Source organism: Phalacrocorax carbo, chromosome 7 (genome assembly GCF_963921805.1).
Source record: "Phalacrocorax carbo chromosome 7, bPhaCar2.1, whole genome shotgun sequence".
Taxonomy (NCBI): domain Eukaryota; kingdom Metazoa; phylum Chordata; class Aves; order Suliformes; family Phalacrocoracidae; genus Phalacrocorax; species Phalacrocorax carbo.
The window spans coordinates 15,498,319-15,512,593 of record NC_087519.1 but is presented as its reverse complement, the minus strand read 5'-3'; the positions used below and the strand labels follow the sequence as shown (position 1 = coordinate 15,512,593).

The following is a 14,275-nucleotide window of genomic DNA, read 5'->3' as shown; positions in this document are numbered from 1 at the left end:
TAATTTTGGCTTTGTTTCTGAATATTTCAGTTATGGGCTAAATATGTCTTCCTACCACAGGTTATATATATTTCACCTTTTCTGAGAAGCATGCTGTAATTAGCCTCAATAAGTCACTACATCTTGATTTTGGTGTATTCAAATCACTTGGTACTTTTGAAGTGCAGTTACCCTTTTGGTTGGGCTGAATGTTTTTAAATGCACCTTCCCTTCACATGTCTTTGTTTATTACAAATTTTGCAGAGATTGCAATGATTTACATATAATATCTCACTATCTTTCTGAATTTTCAATATTAAAATTAGGTATTTTCTTTTATCACATGCTTAAGGTTATTCAATGTGTTTTTGTCCATCTTTTCTCTGACTGTAATTTGTTGGCTAGGAACAACTGATGTTGTCAGTTGCTAAAGTGATACTGTAAACTGAAAAAAAAACAACTTCAAAGCAAATGAAAATTTTACTCTGGTTTAAAAAAAACTTTTTCACATTCTGTTATTTATATTGACTACTTGTGATGTGAAAGTGTATTTGAAAAATGGGAATGGGCTCCTCTTGCCTATTCTACCACTAGTGTTAAACACATGAAAGAAACACTGTAATTAAAATTTAAGAGCCCCATTTCCTTTGCACCTATATTTAGATTTTGGTAAAATAGTCTTTTAAAAATAAAGATACAGAGATAAAGAGATACTCTACCTAGCAATATCTCATTTAAAGCTGATGTTGGTAACCACAGCACAAAAAGACTGACTATTTCAAAAGAAATGTGAAAAGACTTTACAAAATGTATTTTTATGAAATTACTACAATGTCTTTACAGAAATGTCAAATCAAGTTGTTAAGACTGTATTGCTGGTGCAGAGACTGCAGAGGGAGCTAAAGATCTGATGTAAACAAAAGTCCTATTTCTGGTGAAGAAATGTCAGGGATTTGTGTTCCTGTTTACTTCACAAGAGAACCCTTGTCAAATCTCAGCTAAAATGAGAAAGAGGAGACGTTATTTTGAGAGGAATAATATGATGGTATTTTAGGGCAAGGAGGAAAGAAACAAGATGAGCGCAGTTATATACCATCTGCCTAGACTTTCTGAAAATCTGAATAGAAAGAGTTCATGTCAATAGAAGAGGAGGATGTCCTAATATCTACATCAGTACTGGGGTGAAGTTTAGCTGAACACAGAAGAGCTTGTATGTACTAGCAGCAGGTGCCACCACCTTGCAAATCATCATTATATGGACAGGATTTCTTGCAAATACCATCACAAGGGAGTATGCTGCAGAGAAGCAGTGTAGCCATCCTGTTGGTTTGCACTCCTAACCACCTGTGGGTACCCCACACCATCTCCACTTACAGAAGGCTCAAGGGCCCTTTCAAACTCATTTCTCTGTAGTAACTTTCACTTGCATCAAGGCGAGTGTATCACTAACAAAACTGAGAGAAGCAGCAAACTGCAATATGGGTACCCAAAGACATGGCCAGAGAAAGGGAAACAGGGAGACCCTTCAAACTCGGAACAGTGACCCTTTAAGAATGCCAGAAGCAGCTTTCAAGCAAACACATGGAAGAGGAAGTTGTGGGTCAAAGGCATTATTAACAGTCACTTCTGTTTCAGTGTATCTTCTCTCAGAACCTGGAACCAAAACATGTCCCATTTCTTTGCTGGGTCCTGTCTTCCTGCCTTTGCTTTCATTGCCCTTTTTCATTACAGCCTGCTTATCCAGAAATAAATGTTGGTTTCTGTGGATCTCATGCTATTTGTTTTAACAAATTTTTATTATAGACTGAAAGCACTTTCAATATGCTGAATAATACTATTAAATCTAGCTCTGTAGCTGTGAAGGTATGATTTTGTTACAGATAGAAACGTGATATATATCCTACTCCTGCTGATTTCTGTTACAAACTTTGGTTTCAGGCTGTTGGAAGCAAGACTGGGAGATATGTGACTGATTCTAGCACAGTCTGGGCAAAGATTCAGTGAAATTTGCAGAGCTGGAGAAAAGACAGGCTTCCAGGCATCCAGCCAGTTCATTAGTCTGCTGATTGTAGCAGGCAAGTTTTGAACCAAACTTGCAGGAGAATGGAATTATCTCACTATCTGTAGAAATCTGAAATTCCTTTTTTTTTTTCTTGAGTCTAATTATTCCTTTTCTTTGTGCAGATCCTAGAAGAAAGTATCATGTAAGGCTGCTGGCATATAACATTATGGAAGAAGGTTATCAAGCAGATCAAACAGTCAGCACTCCAGGATGTGTCTGTAAGTGTTGTAGGTGCATGAAGAATTTATTAAGAGCTGAGCTGTGTCAAGGTCCCAGCAGCTCTGTGTTTTTTAACCTATAAATAATCAATCAGTGTCAAACAGAGAACCAGAAAGATCATATCTGTGACAAATACTGTCCTAGTCATCCTGCACCTGAGACAGTCTTCTGTGTTCAGGAGGAAACAAGATAGCTACTAAGCACCATTTCCTCCCCTGGTGATCCAGATAATCCAACTAGCCAGTGACGTATCATGTATCTTATGAGAGATTTCCCTCTCTCCCTTGTCTCTGTTTATAGTTTTGACTTTTTTTTGACTAAACAAGTGGGACTATAGAAGTAATATGCAACATGTATTGGGTTAGAAGGGATCCTTAATAGCTTGAACCAGATTCGTGGCTCTGAATACCAGGTAGTACTGGGTAGCGGCAGATTTGAATCAAAACCTGTGGACTCAGACCTGTTTCTTAAGCTTACCAGTATCTGTATCAAGTTCATTAAATAATTCATGGTCTTTTTTTGTTTAAACAGCTGTCCGTGATCGTATGGTGCCACCGCCACCACCTCCTCACCACCTCTATGCCAAAGCTAACACTTCATCTTCTATCTACCTTCACTGGGGAAAGCCTGCCTTTACATCTGCACAGGTCATTAACTACACAATCCGCTGCAACCCAGTGGGGCTGCAGAACGCTTCTCTGGTTCTCTACCTTCAAACGTAAGTGCAGTGCTACTAATAAGTCTTGGTTTCCCATTTCCAGATCCTTCCCACTCGAATTCTACTCTTCCTGCTCTCTCTTAACTACCTTTTACTCTAATAACTTTTATCTCCCTTAGAGGACTGTGTGTTTGCCTAGTGGCTGCTAGTTCTGTTTCTTGGGTTATTTAAGGTGTGTTTGTAGAACAGCTTAATTCTCTACCTGTGATCCTTGTGTTGGATCCCTGGATGAGCTCTTGAATTTTTAATAGCTGTCCAAGTTGAATTTAATTTTAAGCTCTTCTTCAACCAAACAAAAGAGAATACCTATTTTGTAGGTAGCTTGTCTGGGTAAAGATGGGACTTAGTCCAGTGGCTGATTTTAAGACTAGAAACAAGATTTTTTGAGTTTTGAGCGGTTGATCATGTTATTGTGGGAACGCCACATCCCTGAGTGTGTGGCACCCTGCCAGGAGAATGCTGAGTAGAAGCTACAGCTTGCTTTTCAGAGGAGCAATGCATGAGCCACAGAAAGGTAGAATGGGGAAGAAATTCTGCCTAGGCTTGGTGTTCAACTCTTTGCCCAGGTGATGTGAGAGCATAAGTCTTTGCTCCATTGGGACTGCCTGTACTGGGCACCATGGTGCTGTTGAGGGAATCCATATGTGCACAGTTCCCTGGATACTTGGGTTCACTCAAGCCTTCTAAATAAGAAAAATGCTGTCTTAAAAGATAGTTTCCATCCTAATGTTGATGGTTTTCCCTTCAAAGAGCACATCCCCTGCTGTATAATTCTGTACTTGACAATTAGACACCATGTATAATCACCATGTAAAATTCTTAGGGAGTAATATGGAGCATAGCAATGAATGCTGCTTTTTGTGATAGGATGAGACTATTGCAAATATCAGTGACTGCCTTTGCAGTATGGAAGGTGAAAATACTAAATGAGATAAAGCAATATCTGTAGAGTAACAACATTTTAAATTGAGATTTAGTCTTGACTTGGATATTAACACCCAGAATAACCCTGGTGTATATGAAAGATTTCCCCCCGCACCCAGAATCAAAATGAAGCAGAATGTCTACAATTGACTGTGTGATCAAATATTAAACTGCAATATTACAATTAATATAATCAATTTTACAGTTAAGAAATTACCAAATATGACTACAAGATAAGTAGGGAACATTCATATTCTACAGAGATCCTCTAAACATGAGGTGATAGAGGCCATAAGTGGAAGGGGAAGTTGCACACATAGCCTATGTCTGCCGTGTGAACTGAGAAGCAGATCCAGGAATAGCTGATGGAGCCAACAGCATGTGGCTTTTCAGCTGTGGTGCTGATTGTAGTTTGAGTTACTCCAGCTTGAAGCATGGTGTCGTATGGACAAATGGGGAAAGAGCTAGGTTTGGGATACCTACTGGTGATCTGGGCAACAGTATTCTTGGACTTGCTTGTGTATCAGCTGTCCAAACAACCTTTATAAAAACTTGAGCTCAAGTCAACTGACAGCAGACATAATATCCTCCAGAGACCTCCAGGGTTAGTACAATTACACTTTCAGCTAGACAGTGCAGATGGACCGCATGTCTGGACTTGAACTGGTTTGTCCTCTGTTGAACTGACAGTGAGAATCTACTCAAAATAACTAAGAGATATCATATGAGTTTGGGATCTTTGAGTCAACTGCTGTTGTTAAATTTATTTTTTTCCTTCATCTGTACAGGTCAGAGACTCATATGTTAGTTCAAGGTCTTGAGCCAAAAACCATGTATGAATTTGCAGTTCGGCTGCATGTGGACCAGCTCTCCAGTCCCTGGAGTCCAGTAGTCTACCATACTACCCTTCCAGAAGGTAAGGCACTAGGAGGGGGCCACATGGCTCTAAAAAGAAAACTCTGTAAACCAAATGGCCTGAAAAATTACCTATTAATTTTAAGCTGTCTGTAGGAGAGAGAAATACTTTCCTCTGAGATTGCTCTTCTCAGTGAGAGAGAGAAAAATGCTGTCAGGAAAATCCTTGTTTTGGAACTGTGAAATTATTTTTCAAAATCTACCTAAATCAGCAACAATTTTTATATAGAATGTGATATACTTACACCATTATCAACCACTGAATGGGAATAACTCGAAGAAAAAATTTAAGAGGCATGGCTGATTCATAGGCATTATGGAAAATGTATTTTAAACCCCAGAAGTTTTAGAAACTAAGAATATTACACATCTCCTACCCTAGCTGCTGGCTTGCTTTTCTGTCACCTTGGTCAGTGAAAATCAAAAACTTCGGTTTGATGTTCTCAGCACTGCAATGTTTGGGATGTAGCTGTTCACAGGGTAATGATATGTTTGTCAGTAACTTGTTTCCTTCTGGAGTTGAAGGAAAAGTATGAAATTTGCTGTTACAAAATCTAAGCTGTTGACCAGATCAGAGGTAATGGGAGAGTTTCTTTTGAGGAGCAGTATGTGGGGTTTTTTGTATGTTGTTTATCTGGGATGTAGCAGTAGCCATTAGGTCTACACATCAGTTTCTCTCTGAGCAATTTAATTGCATGTAGATTAGGTTAGTGTCGTGGTTTAGCCCCAGTCAGCAACCAAGCACCACGCAGCCGCTTGCTCACTCCCCCCTGGTGGGACTGGGGAGAGAATTGGAAGAGTAAAAGTGAGGTAACTCATGGTTTGAGATAAGGACAGTTTAATAGGTAAAGCAAAAACTGCACGCAGAAGCAAAGCAAAACAAGGAATTCATTCACTCCTTCCCATGGGTAGGCAGGAGTTCAGCCATCTCCAGGAAAACAGGCCTCCATCACACATAACGGTTGCTTGGGAAGACAACCACCATCACTCCCAATGTCCCCCCTTCCTTCTTCTTCCCCAGCTTTATATACTGAGCATGACGTCATATGGTATGGAATATCCCATTGGTCAGTTTGGGTCACCTGTCCCATCTGTGTCCCCTCCCAGCTTCTTGTGCACCTGGCAGAGCACGGGGAGCTGAAAAAGTCCTTGACCAGTGTAACTGCTACTTAGCAACAACTAAAACATCTCCACATTATCACTGCTGTTTCCAGCAAAACTCCAAAACATAGCCCCATACTAGCTACTACGAAGAAATTTAACTCTATCCCAGTTGAAACCAGGACAGTTAGCCTAATAGCATTGTGTTACTGTTCTCACAGCACCATCTGGCCCTCCAATAGGAGTGAAGGTGACTTTGATAGAGGATGATACTGCTTTGGTTTCCTGGAAGCCACCTGATGATCCTGAAACAGTTGTTACACGATATACTATCCTCTATGCATCCAGGAAGTCTTGGATTGCTGGGGAATGGCAAGTGTTGCACAGAGAAGGTAAACTAAAATCATAAACATATGAACTGGACAAACAATGATGCTACTTATAAAATGCTTTGTTGCTTTCAGGTCCCTTGGACTGCAATAAGAAAGGAATTAATGTAAATGTTCACATAAAAATTATAATTAGTTTAGAATTATTCCTATGGCTGTGATGAAACTATTAAAAACCAATTAATACTCAGAAGGTGAGGGGAGAGGGGCTGTCTGTGTTGCTTCAGAGCTCAGTGTGTGCATGTGAACCAAAAAGTCTCATAAATCCTATTACATCCATCTTAGTTCTGTTGTAACCGTGATTGTGATGGTAAACTCATTCTTTCAAATTTGAAGTCTCTGAGATGCCTTACTCTCCAGAAATAAACTTATAAATGCGGCCGTGCGGGTTTATGTTTCTCTTGATCACTGCCAATCCAGTTAGCTCAGTTTGCTTAATGAACTGTCCCCTACTCCCAGTAAATTGCTCTACAAATTCAGTTGAACTCTCTGGCTCTATTCTGCTGCTGAGCCCCAGCTAGCTAATCAGACAGTAACTCAGGTAGGGTGTATATGAACTGCAGTCACATCTGTGTGATTAGATGTAGATACAGTCTAAATTTTTATAGGCACTTTCCAGAACAATACTACAATTTGAAGAGCTGCACCAAGAATAGATTTCTGCTATTGGCAGAAAAAAAAGAAAAAGGCGTTTACTGTTCAGTTGGTATTCAAAATAGACAGATGCAGTTCAGAATAGGTAATATTCTAATAACATATTAAACTGAGAGGGAGGCCCAGTGTTACAGAGTAATGTCATGTGCTTGAGTAGCTTATTTAAAAGGATTGTCCAGGAAGAGTCGTCATTTTGTTGTTCTGTGCTGTTTCATGGTTGAAACCTTGGTTGTCAGCAGAGTAAGGCTTTACATTCTCTGTGAAGAAAATTCATAAAACTTAATGAGTATACACTCACAGAGGACAATTGGTTTTGCCATCAGTGAGAGTGAACTGTTTTATTTCAAAGGTGATGGTTGCCCTTTGCGCCGCTCCTGAAGAGAGGATGAAGGACCAACAGCTGTTTTGCAAGGTGGCAGGGCCGCTTTGTCTTTGCTGGAGCAGAATGGTGTTTGTCAGGCTGGCCTCCAATAGAATGGTCAGCTGTGAAGAATAACAGTAAAATTACTATTAATCTTAAGCAAAACTTGTGAAAAAGAACTAGTCTTTGAAATATCAGTGAGGTCTAACTATGGTGGAAGATGAAGCCCATGGTTTTTCACTATTAAAATTGTTCAAAGAAACAGTGATATAAAGTTGTCCCATTAAATTGTTGAAAGAAACAGTGATGTAAAGTTGCCATGTTAAAGGACCAATTTAATATTATTTTTACTCAGTAAAAAGCCCAGTAGACTTAAATTCACAGAGAGCATATATTTGAAGAATAAATCTTGTAATTCTGGTGATGATATGCTGTATTTGTTCTGTGCAGCAAAGTGGCTGAATTGCTTTCAGGTACATACTTCAGCTCAGCTGTGGCTGTGAAACTGAATGGCATCTCAGATAGGATTTTATCCTGGATATTTTGGATAAGGGGGTGGCAACAGCAATAAACATTTTCTTGTGTTCCCATACTGAAAGTGCTGGAGGGAATGAGCAAATGGAGAGCTATAAATCTTGGTGTATTACTATGTCCATCAATGTTAGAGTAGCTAATTTTGTATTTTGACAGATATATTAGGGTTTGAGGCATGGCATGGAATTTGGGCATCTTGACACCTTAGGACAATCTATAATGCTCTTAGTTAAAGTGCAGATGAAAAAGTTTGTGGAAGAAAATTAGTATGTAGAAGTAAATTGGGCTAATATTGTGATAGTCCCGTGACAGTCCCTTCATAGGTAGTAGAAGCAGGGTTTGGGTTTTTTATTGCATTTATTCTGATAAGATCAGCTAACTCTATACAATAAATAGCATTGCTTTGTCTTGATGCTAAACTTGTTCTGCAGATTATTTGTGAAATTTTAACCCCATTCCTTTCCCATACCTCCAAAGACAACCCCCCACCCCCAAAAAAAAATTTAAAACCCGACCAAAACAAAATAAAAATCCCACAAACCAGCCCTACCACCTATAAAAGTCCTAGCATGGGTTTTAGTTTATGCATTAAAATTTCTACCAATCCACCAACTTAAAAACCAAATCCCTCTAATTTGACTGAGCTTGTGTTAGGCATGGCAGAATTAGAAAATGTAACTGCAGTTTGTTGCTGATTCATGATGTGAGTTATCTTCCAGCCACCTCCTCCCTTTTTCTTCCTTCTCTTAAAGTGGATCAGAAGTTACAGCCTTTATGCACTTGGTGTGCAGTAAATCAGTACAAAGTGCTTACTTGCTTTAGCAATGCAGTAGATTTGAAAGGATTTGGTGGGAAAGAGCCTGTAATATTGAGATGTGACCTTTCGCCCTTGCTGGTGCTAAGTATTACAGCTCCTTTGGTTACAGATACCTTACATTTTACTTCAAATACTTTCAGCTAATGGGTGGTTTTTATGGAAGAGCTGAAACAGCTTTTGAAGTAGCTTCCCTTTTTGCCAAATGTATAATCTTTTCTCTCAACAAAACAACCTTATATTTTGTATACTCCCATGATATTCTAAATTCTGACTTCAGAAACAGACTTGAAAGGTTGAAATTTAGACTTAAGTCTGAGAGAGTGAACAGAATATATGAAAGAGAACAAGTGATAGACTTGGTCCTGTAATTGCCACTATTTAGGGAAAGAAAAGCAATATATTTCTATGGTAGGAAGAAGCACAGGCATTTTTGAAAGGAATCGGAATTTTAAGCAGCAGACTGCAGTCTGCAAAGCTCTTAGTGACTTCGATAGGAGTTTTGCCTGTCTAAGGACAATGCAAGTGAATCCTATTTATGTTCTTAATCTGTTTTTCCTACCTTTAGGGATTTTAGGAAGTGAATCCTTAACATGTGAGAGAGAGATTTTCTGTAATATTTTTGGTAGCACAGCTTAGGTGCCCAGTAATCAAGGAAGCCTACACACATCTCAATAGGATTTAATTTTATTTTATAAAGCATGGTATAACGTACTCTTCCAAATCTGTCCTGTTCATTTTACCAACTAGACCTGAAACTTGATAAACTGAACCTGAATTATTTTGTTATGACAATTTTCATTCACATTCATGGTACTAGGATCTAGGTATGTGGATCTAGGAGAGGCACATAGGTAAGTGTATGAGAGATGTCTAACATTTTGCTTTCTCTGCCTGAAAGTCTGGTTAATGCTTGGAGCATCTCCTCAAAGGTAGGATCACAACGTACACGCTGTCACACTGACATGCAGCTAGCGCTAGATTTAGGGTTAGTATGCTGTGTATTGTAGACAATACTTGACTCTTGGTTTTAAACTATACTGGCTCTTCACAGTGTGCTGTGTTCAAGTAGTATGGAGGGAAAGGATAGAATGGGCCAGCAGGAAACCCCAGCATTCATTCTGTACCCTGTATGTGCAGGGTAGAATGTATGAAGGTGATCACAGTCCTCAAACAAAACTTGGAGGTGGTATTGGAAAGGAAGTGTCAGTCCTACTGCCTAAACCTCAGTCTGTTCCAATAGATTTTGTCTAACTGGAACTGTGTATCAAATCTTTTTATAGGAGCAATGACCATGGCTTTGCTGGAAAACCTTGTAGCGGGAAACATCTACTTGGTCAAAATAGCAGCCTCCAATGAAGTGGGAGAAGGTCCCTTCTCAAATGCAGTAGAACTTGCTGTCCTGCCAAAGGAGACATCAGAGTCCAATCAGAGACCCAAACGCTTGGATTTGGGAGATTCCACAAGTCAGTAGCAATGTTTTGATTACTGCTGTCACAAGTATCAGGAAAAAAGATCCCTGTTTGTTTTAGCTTGTAACTGCTTTCTGGGTAAACTGTTGTGTTTTATGTGAGGCAGTTGTAATTTTTATCTCAGTTCACCTCAGAACTAGTTTAATTCTTTTGCTCGGAAGTTGTAAGCTTGCCTTTCAAATGAGAATACATTACTGTTTTGAATTTTACATCAATGTCAACTTTGCACCCACTCTTTTAAGGCACTTCCTTTAAGTCCTTTATTGGCTTGAGATACCAGTAGTAATGGGTCAGATAGAATCAGACAGCCCAGCAGAGATAAGATGGCATCTCAGATAAAAATGTTGAAATTTGCTGGTTCCTGGTATTCCAGCAACACAAATCAACCTGTCAATCAGGAATATACCAGCATCTGTTTTCACCAAAGCAGTCAGCCCCACCTGCAGCTTTTTGGCGAAAACTACGCGTTACCTTGTGGAAATTAAGGTAACATCAGTGGTTTCTCCATACAAGTATAGAAGAGCACATTGCCTTTGACATAGAAGAGCATTTATCTTGCTGACTTGTTACAGATTTTAAAGCTATTTGGGGAGACAAGGGCTAGTAATTATGCAGGTAAATGAACCTTTTAACCTTTCCTTGATTGCTACACATTGGATTATGATTAAAACACAGGGATTTTTCTTGCTTGGGTTTTCTTTTTTCCTGGAATTCAGTTTTATTTTAGGCCTGAATAAGCAAATAGAGTCATGCCCTCAGGATTACATTAATAGACATATGGTATAGACATATGGTACACATCAAAGCATAAACCAAAGTGAACCCTCCTAGGTGACAATAGGTGGAATTCTCCAAGCCTTTTGCCTTTGTAAGCTTCCCTTACAGTAGCACCCTGTAAGGAAGGGGTTGGAGAGAGCTCCTCTGGTCTATGTTGTAGGTCACCAAAGAGGCTGTCCCTTCCCACACCAGGACAGCATATACTTCTCTTTGGTCTACAAGTTTTATTTTCAAAAGTGTCAAAAATGTATGACAGAGAAGGTCTGGAAATCTGATTAAAAGGAAGCATTTGTCTCTGTGGTTGTGACTGTAACCCTATTAATTTCCTGACAGGGAGCAGAGGGTGAGTCTTCTTATTTACTCAGCCTTTCTATCTTTTCTGCTATAGCATATTCTGACTATTACCATCTGGACCAGAAATCAATGACTGGCATTGTTGTTGGGGTTTGTATAGCCTTGACCTGCATCCTTATCTGCATCCTGATCTTAATTTATCGCAGTAAAGCCAGGTATGTTTTTATTCTTGAAGACTGAGCTCTTTCTCAGTGCACTGATTCTTGGGACATGCCACCTTCTCCACAAGTGCTAAGTTCTCGGAAATATTCTGCCTCTTCACCTATTCTTACCTGCAGTGGAAACAAAGCACTTTGTTGGCTCTTCCTACTCTACCTGAGTCCCTTCTCCTATGTAAAGAAGGGAGAACCCACAGAGTGAGTCAGTGGTGCTTTGACAACTAGCTGAGGCATGTTTCCAAATTAGAAAACCCTTTTGAGTCAGATAAGCATGCTGCTTTACATCATCTGCTCCTCCTGCTTAACACTCCAGCCTGCCCAGACCTGGTTTGCAAGGCTTTATCCCTCTGGTGTTGCTGGACAAGAGGAACTCTGACATAAAGCAGTTCCGTAATGCAATTTCTTTGCAGTAGTGCAAGCCACCATCTGTTGGTCTTGTTATCGGCTGCTATGGGGCATAAACTGTCCCAGTGGCTCTGCCTGTAACTTTGGGATTGGAACAAATATAAGTTAATTGGAATAACAAATTAAAAAACTGTCTGAAAGTGTGTTTTAGTAACAAGGGCTTTTTAGCATACATACAGGAAAAAATATGGATTGGGAGATAGTCTCTGTATAGCATGGTAGAAAGGTCTTAATATCATTAGTGGTTACTTCCTCCAAGTAATATTACTAATCATGGCAATTTCTGTCTGCTTGTACTGTGTATGATTAACTGGAAGCAGATGTTATTTTGTCACAAGCAATAACATTTAAATTCCATGAGAGTTAAGAGTATCATATAGCAAAATGTAAATGCCAAGAATATACCAGTGTTACCTGATTAATAATAGCTGTGAAGTTCATCCTTGATTTTTTTGTATTTCCTTCCTGTGGGTCAATTTTATTCCTGCTTAACATTGTGTAGGAAAACATCTGCTCCTAAACCTGTGCAGCAAAGCACTGACCAGCTGTCACATACCAGCATCTCATTAGCCAGTGCTAATGAGGTGGAGAAGAGTATTGAAGGAATGGCAGAGAATGAAGAATCCCTATTGCCGATGATAGTGGGAAACAGCTTCATTGATGCTAAGGTACTGTGAGCTTTACTCACTCTCAGACCAGAGACCTTTCTTTAGAATTCACTGCTATAACATCTGAGTCCTTATCAGAAGTAAAATATGTACACTACAAATCCACAGCAGGATTTTTTTTAAATGGGGTAAGCACAAGTTTGGCAATCCAGGGTAAAATTTTCAAGACTCCTCTTAAAGTTCAGCTAGAGATCTGATTCGATACGCTTGTCTTATACTGTACTCTGCAGACTGCAGAGTTTGGCTGTGGCACAGCATCCAAGGATAAAAGCTCCATAGACTTAGGACTGATAGATGGCCTCTGCTAGTCCAAGGAGATAGTTGAGAGAGTCCTTGTCAGCACCTAGCTCAGCAAGTGCCTGTGCATGATCTAGTCGAATATGGCACTAAGGAGGTATTAAAGAAAATATTATCTTTCTGTGTATTTACTGGTAAGACAATGTTACATATTATGAACTCATATTTGGTCAAAATATAAATTAATCTAGATGGCAGGGTGTATTAGTGGATATGTAGGATCTTACAGTCCAGGAGTCTAGTGTGACAAAACCACATTGGCCTTACTTTTGCATGCAGACATGCTGATTTAAGGCTTGGTCTGTACACACTGCAGACTCGAATGGAGCTGCTTGCTGAGGATATATGCAAGAGCCAGGAAATGGATATGGACCCCAGTACAGGCACAGACATGTTTTCTATGAATGGTCACACTCAAAATAGTAGAGCAAGAGGAGTGGCTGGAATATTTTGCTGTGTGTTTGGAGTATTATAGCTGTTGGGTCTGGCCTCTGTGCTTGCCAGATCAGAGTGGATCTGGTCTTGACTTGTCTCGCACAGTAGATGAGTACCAGACCACAAACATAGGACTGAGCACAGAGACTTCATTTGTCTTCCTTTTCAGTATGGAGCCAATAGGTAGGTATAGAAAAATATTTTCAAATATCTTAGAAATTTAGTTTGCCAAAATAAATGTCTGTGTGTCTCCCTCTATTGTAGGGGGGATCTGATCTGATTATTAACAGCTATGGGCCTGTCACAAAGGCTAACTGCAAGAAAAGGTGGCTGTTCTTCCAAGACACTAAGAAGGTGAAGACTGAGGAGGTAATTGGTCTAATGGGTTGAGATGCGCAATCTTTACTGTAAGATCCTGTGTTTGCAAAGATATGTAGTTTACCATTTATGGAAAAGCATAATTAGAGGTCTAAGTTCTAATTGGATAGTTTCAGTTGTGTTAAGGTTGGTAGTGTTCTACCTTGTAGTAAAGTCTTATAGAAGTTTCATTTCCTGGCCCAAGTTGTCAGATATTGTAATTGGTTGCTTTCTTGCTTTGCCTGTGTTCTCATATCTGTGAGCAGAAGGATTCCTGTGTACTGGGTCTGTGCATAGCATCTACAGTACTACATCTGCAGAGGCTTCATATAAATACAAATTAAATATGTATTTATAAATGAAAAAATATAAAAATATAAAGAAATCCCCTCCTACCTTGGCAGCTAAAACTTTGTTTGCTGAAGAGAAGCCAAAGGAAGGAAATGAAATTATTTACCCAAAGTACTGAAGAAATTGAGAATCTGAGTAGAATGATCCGCCTTCTGAAATTGTTGCTCTGGACACATTTGCTCTTCGGATGAGAAAAGTAACAGTTTAAAACTGAAGTGTTAAACCAAATCCTGAACATTATAATGCAAATTCACACCTATGGGGCATCTAACTAATGTTCATGGAATTGTAACTTGTATTGTGCTCTTGTATGTTTAAGGAATAGGAAGTA

At 39.4% G+C, this 14,275-nt stretch overlaps 1 protein-coding gene across 1 annotated transcript in view; it reads left to right on the top strand.

Annotated features, from left to right (window-relative positions):
• Nucleotides 1–14,275, top strand: part of PRTG (protogenin) — a 95,998-nt gene that overhangs the window by 77,163 nt on the left and 4,560 nt on the right. The window contains 8 exon segments of the mRNA XM_064456461.1: nucleotides 2,164–2,259; nucleotides 2,792–2,978; nucleotides 4,691–4,818; nucleotides 6,140–6,310; nucleotides 9,954–10,136; nucleotides 11,308–11,428; nucleotides 12,339–12,504; nucleotides 13,501–13,605. Of these exon segments, the coding sequence (XP_064312531.1) occupies nucleotides 2,164–2,259; nucleotides 2,792–2,978; nucleotides 4,691–4,818; nucleotides 6,140–6,310; nucleotides 9,954–10,136; nucleotides 11,308–11,428; nucleotides 12,339–12,504; nucleotides 13,501–13,605 (1,157 nt within the window).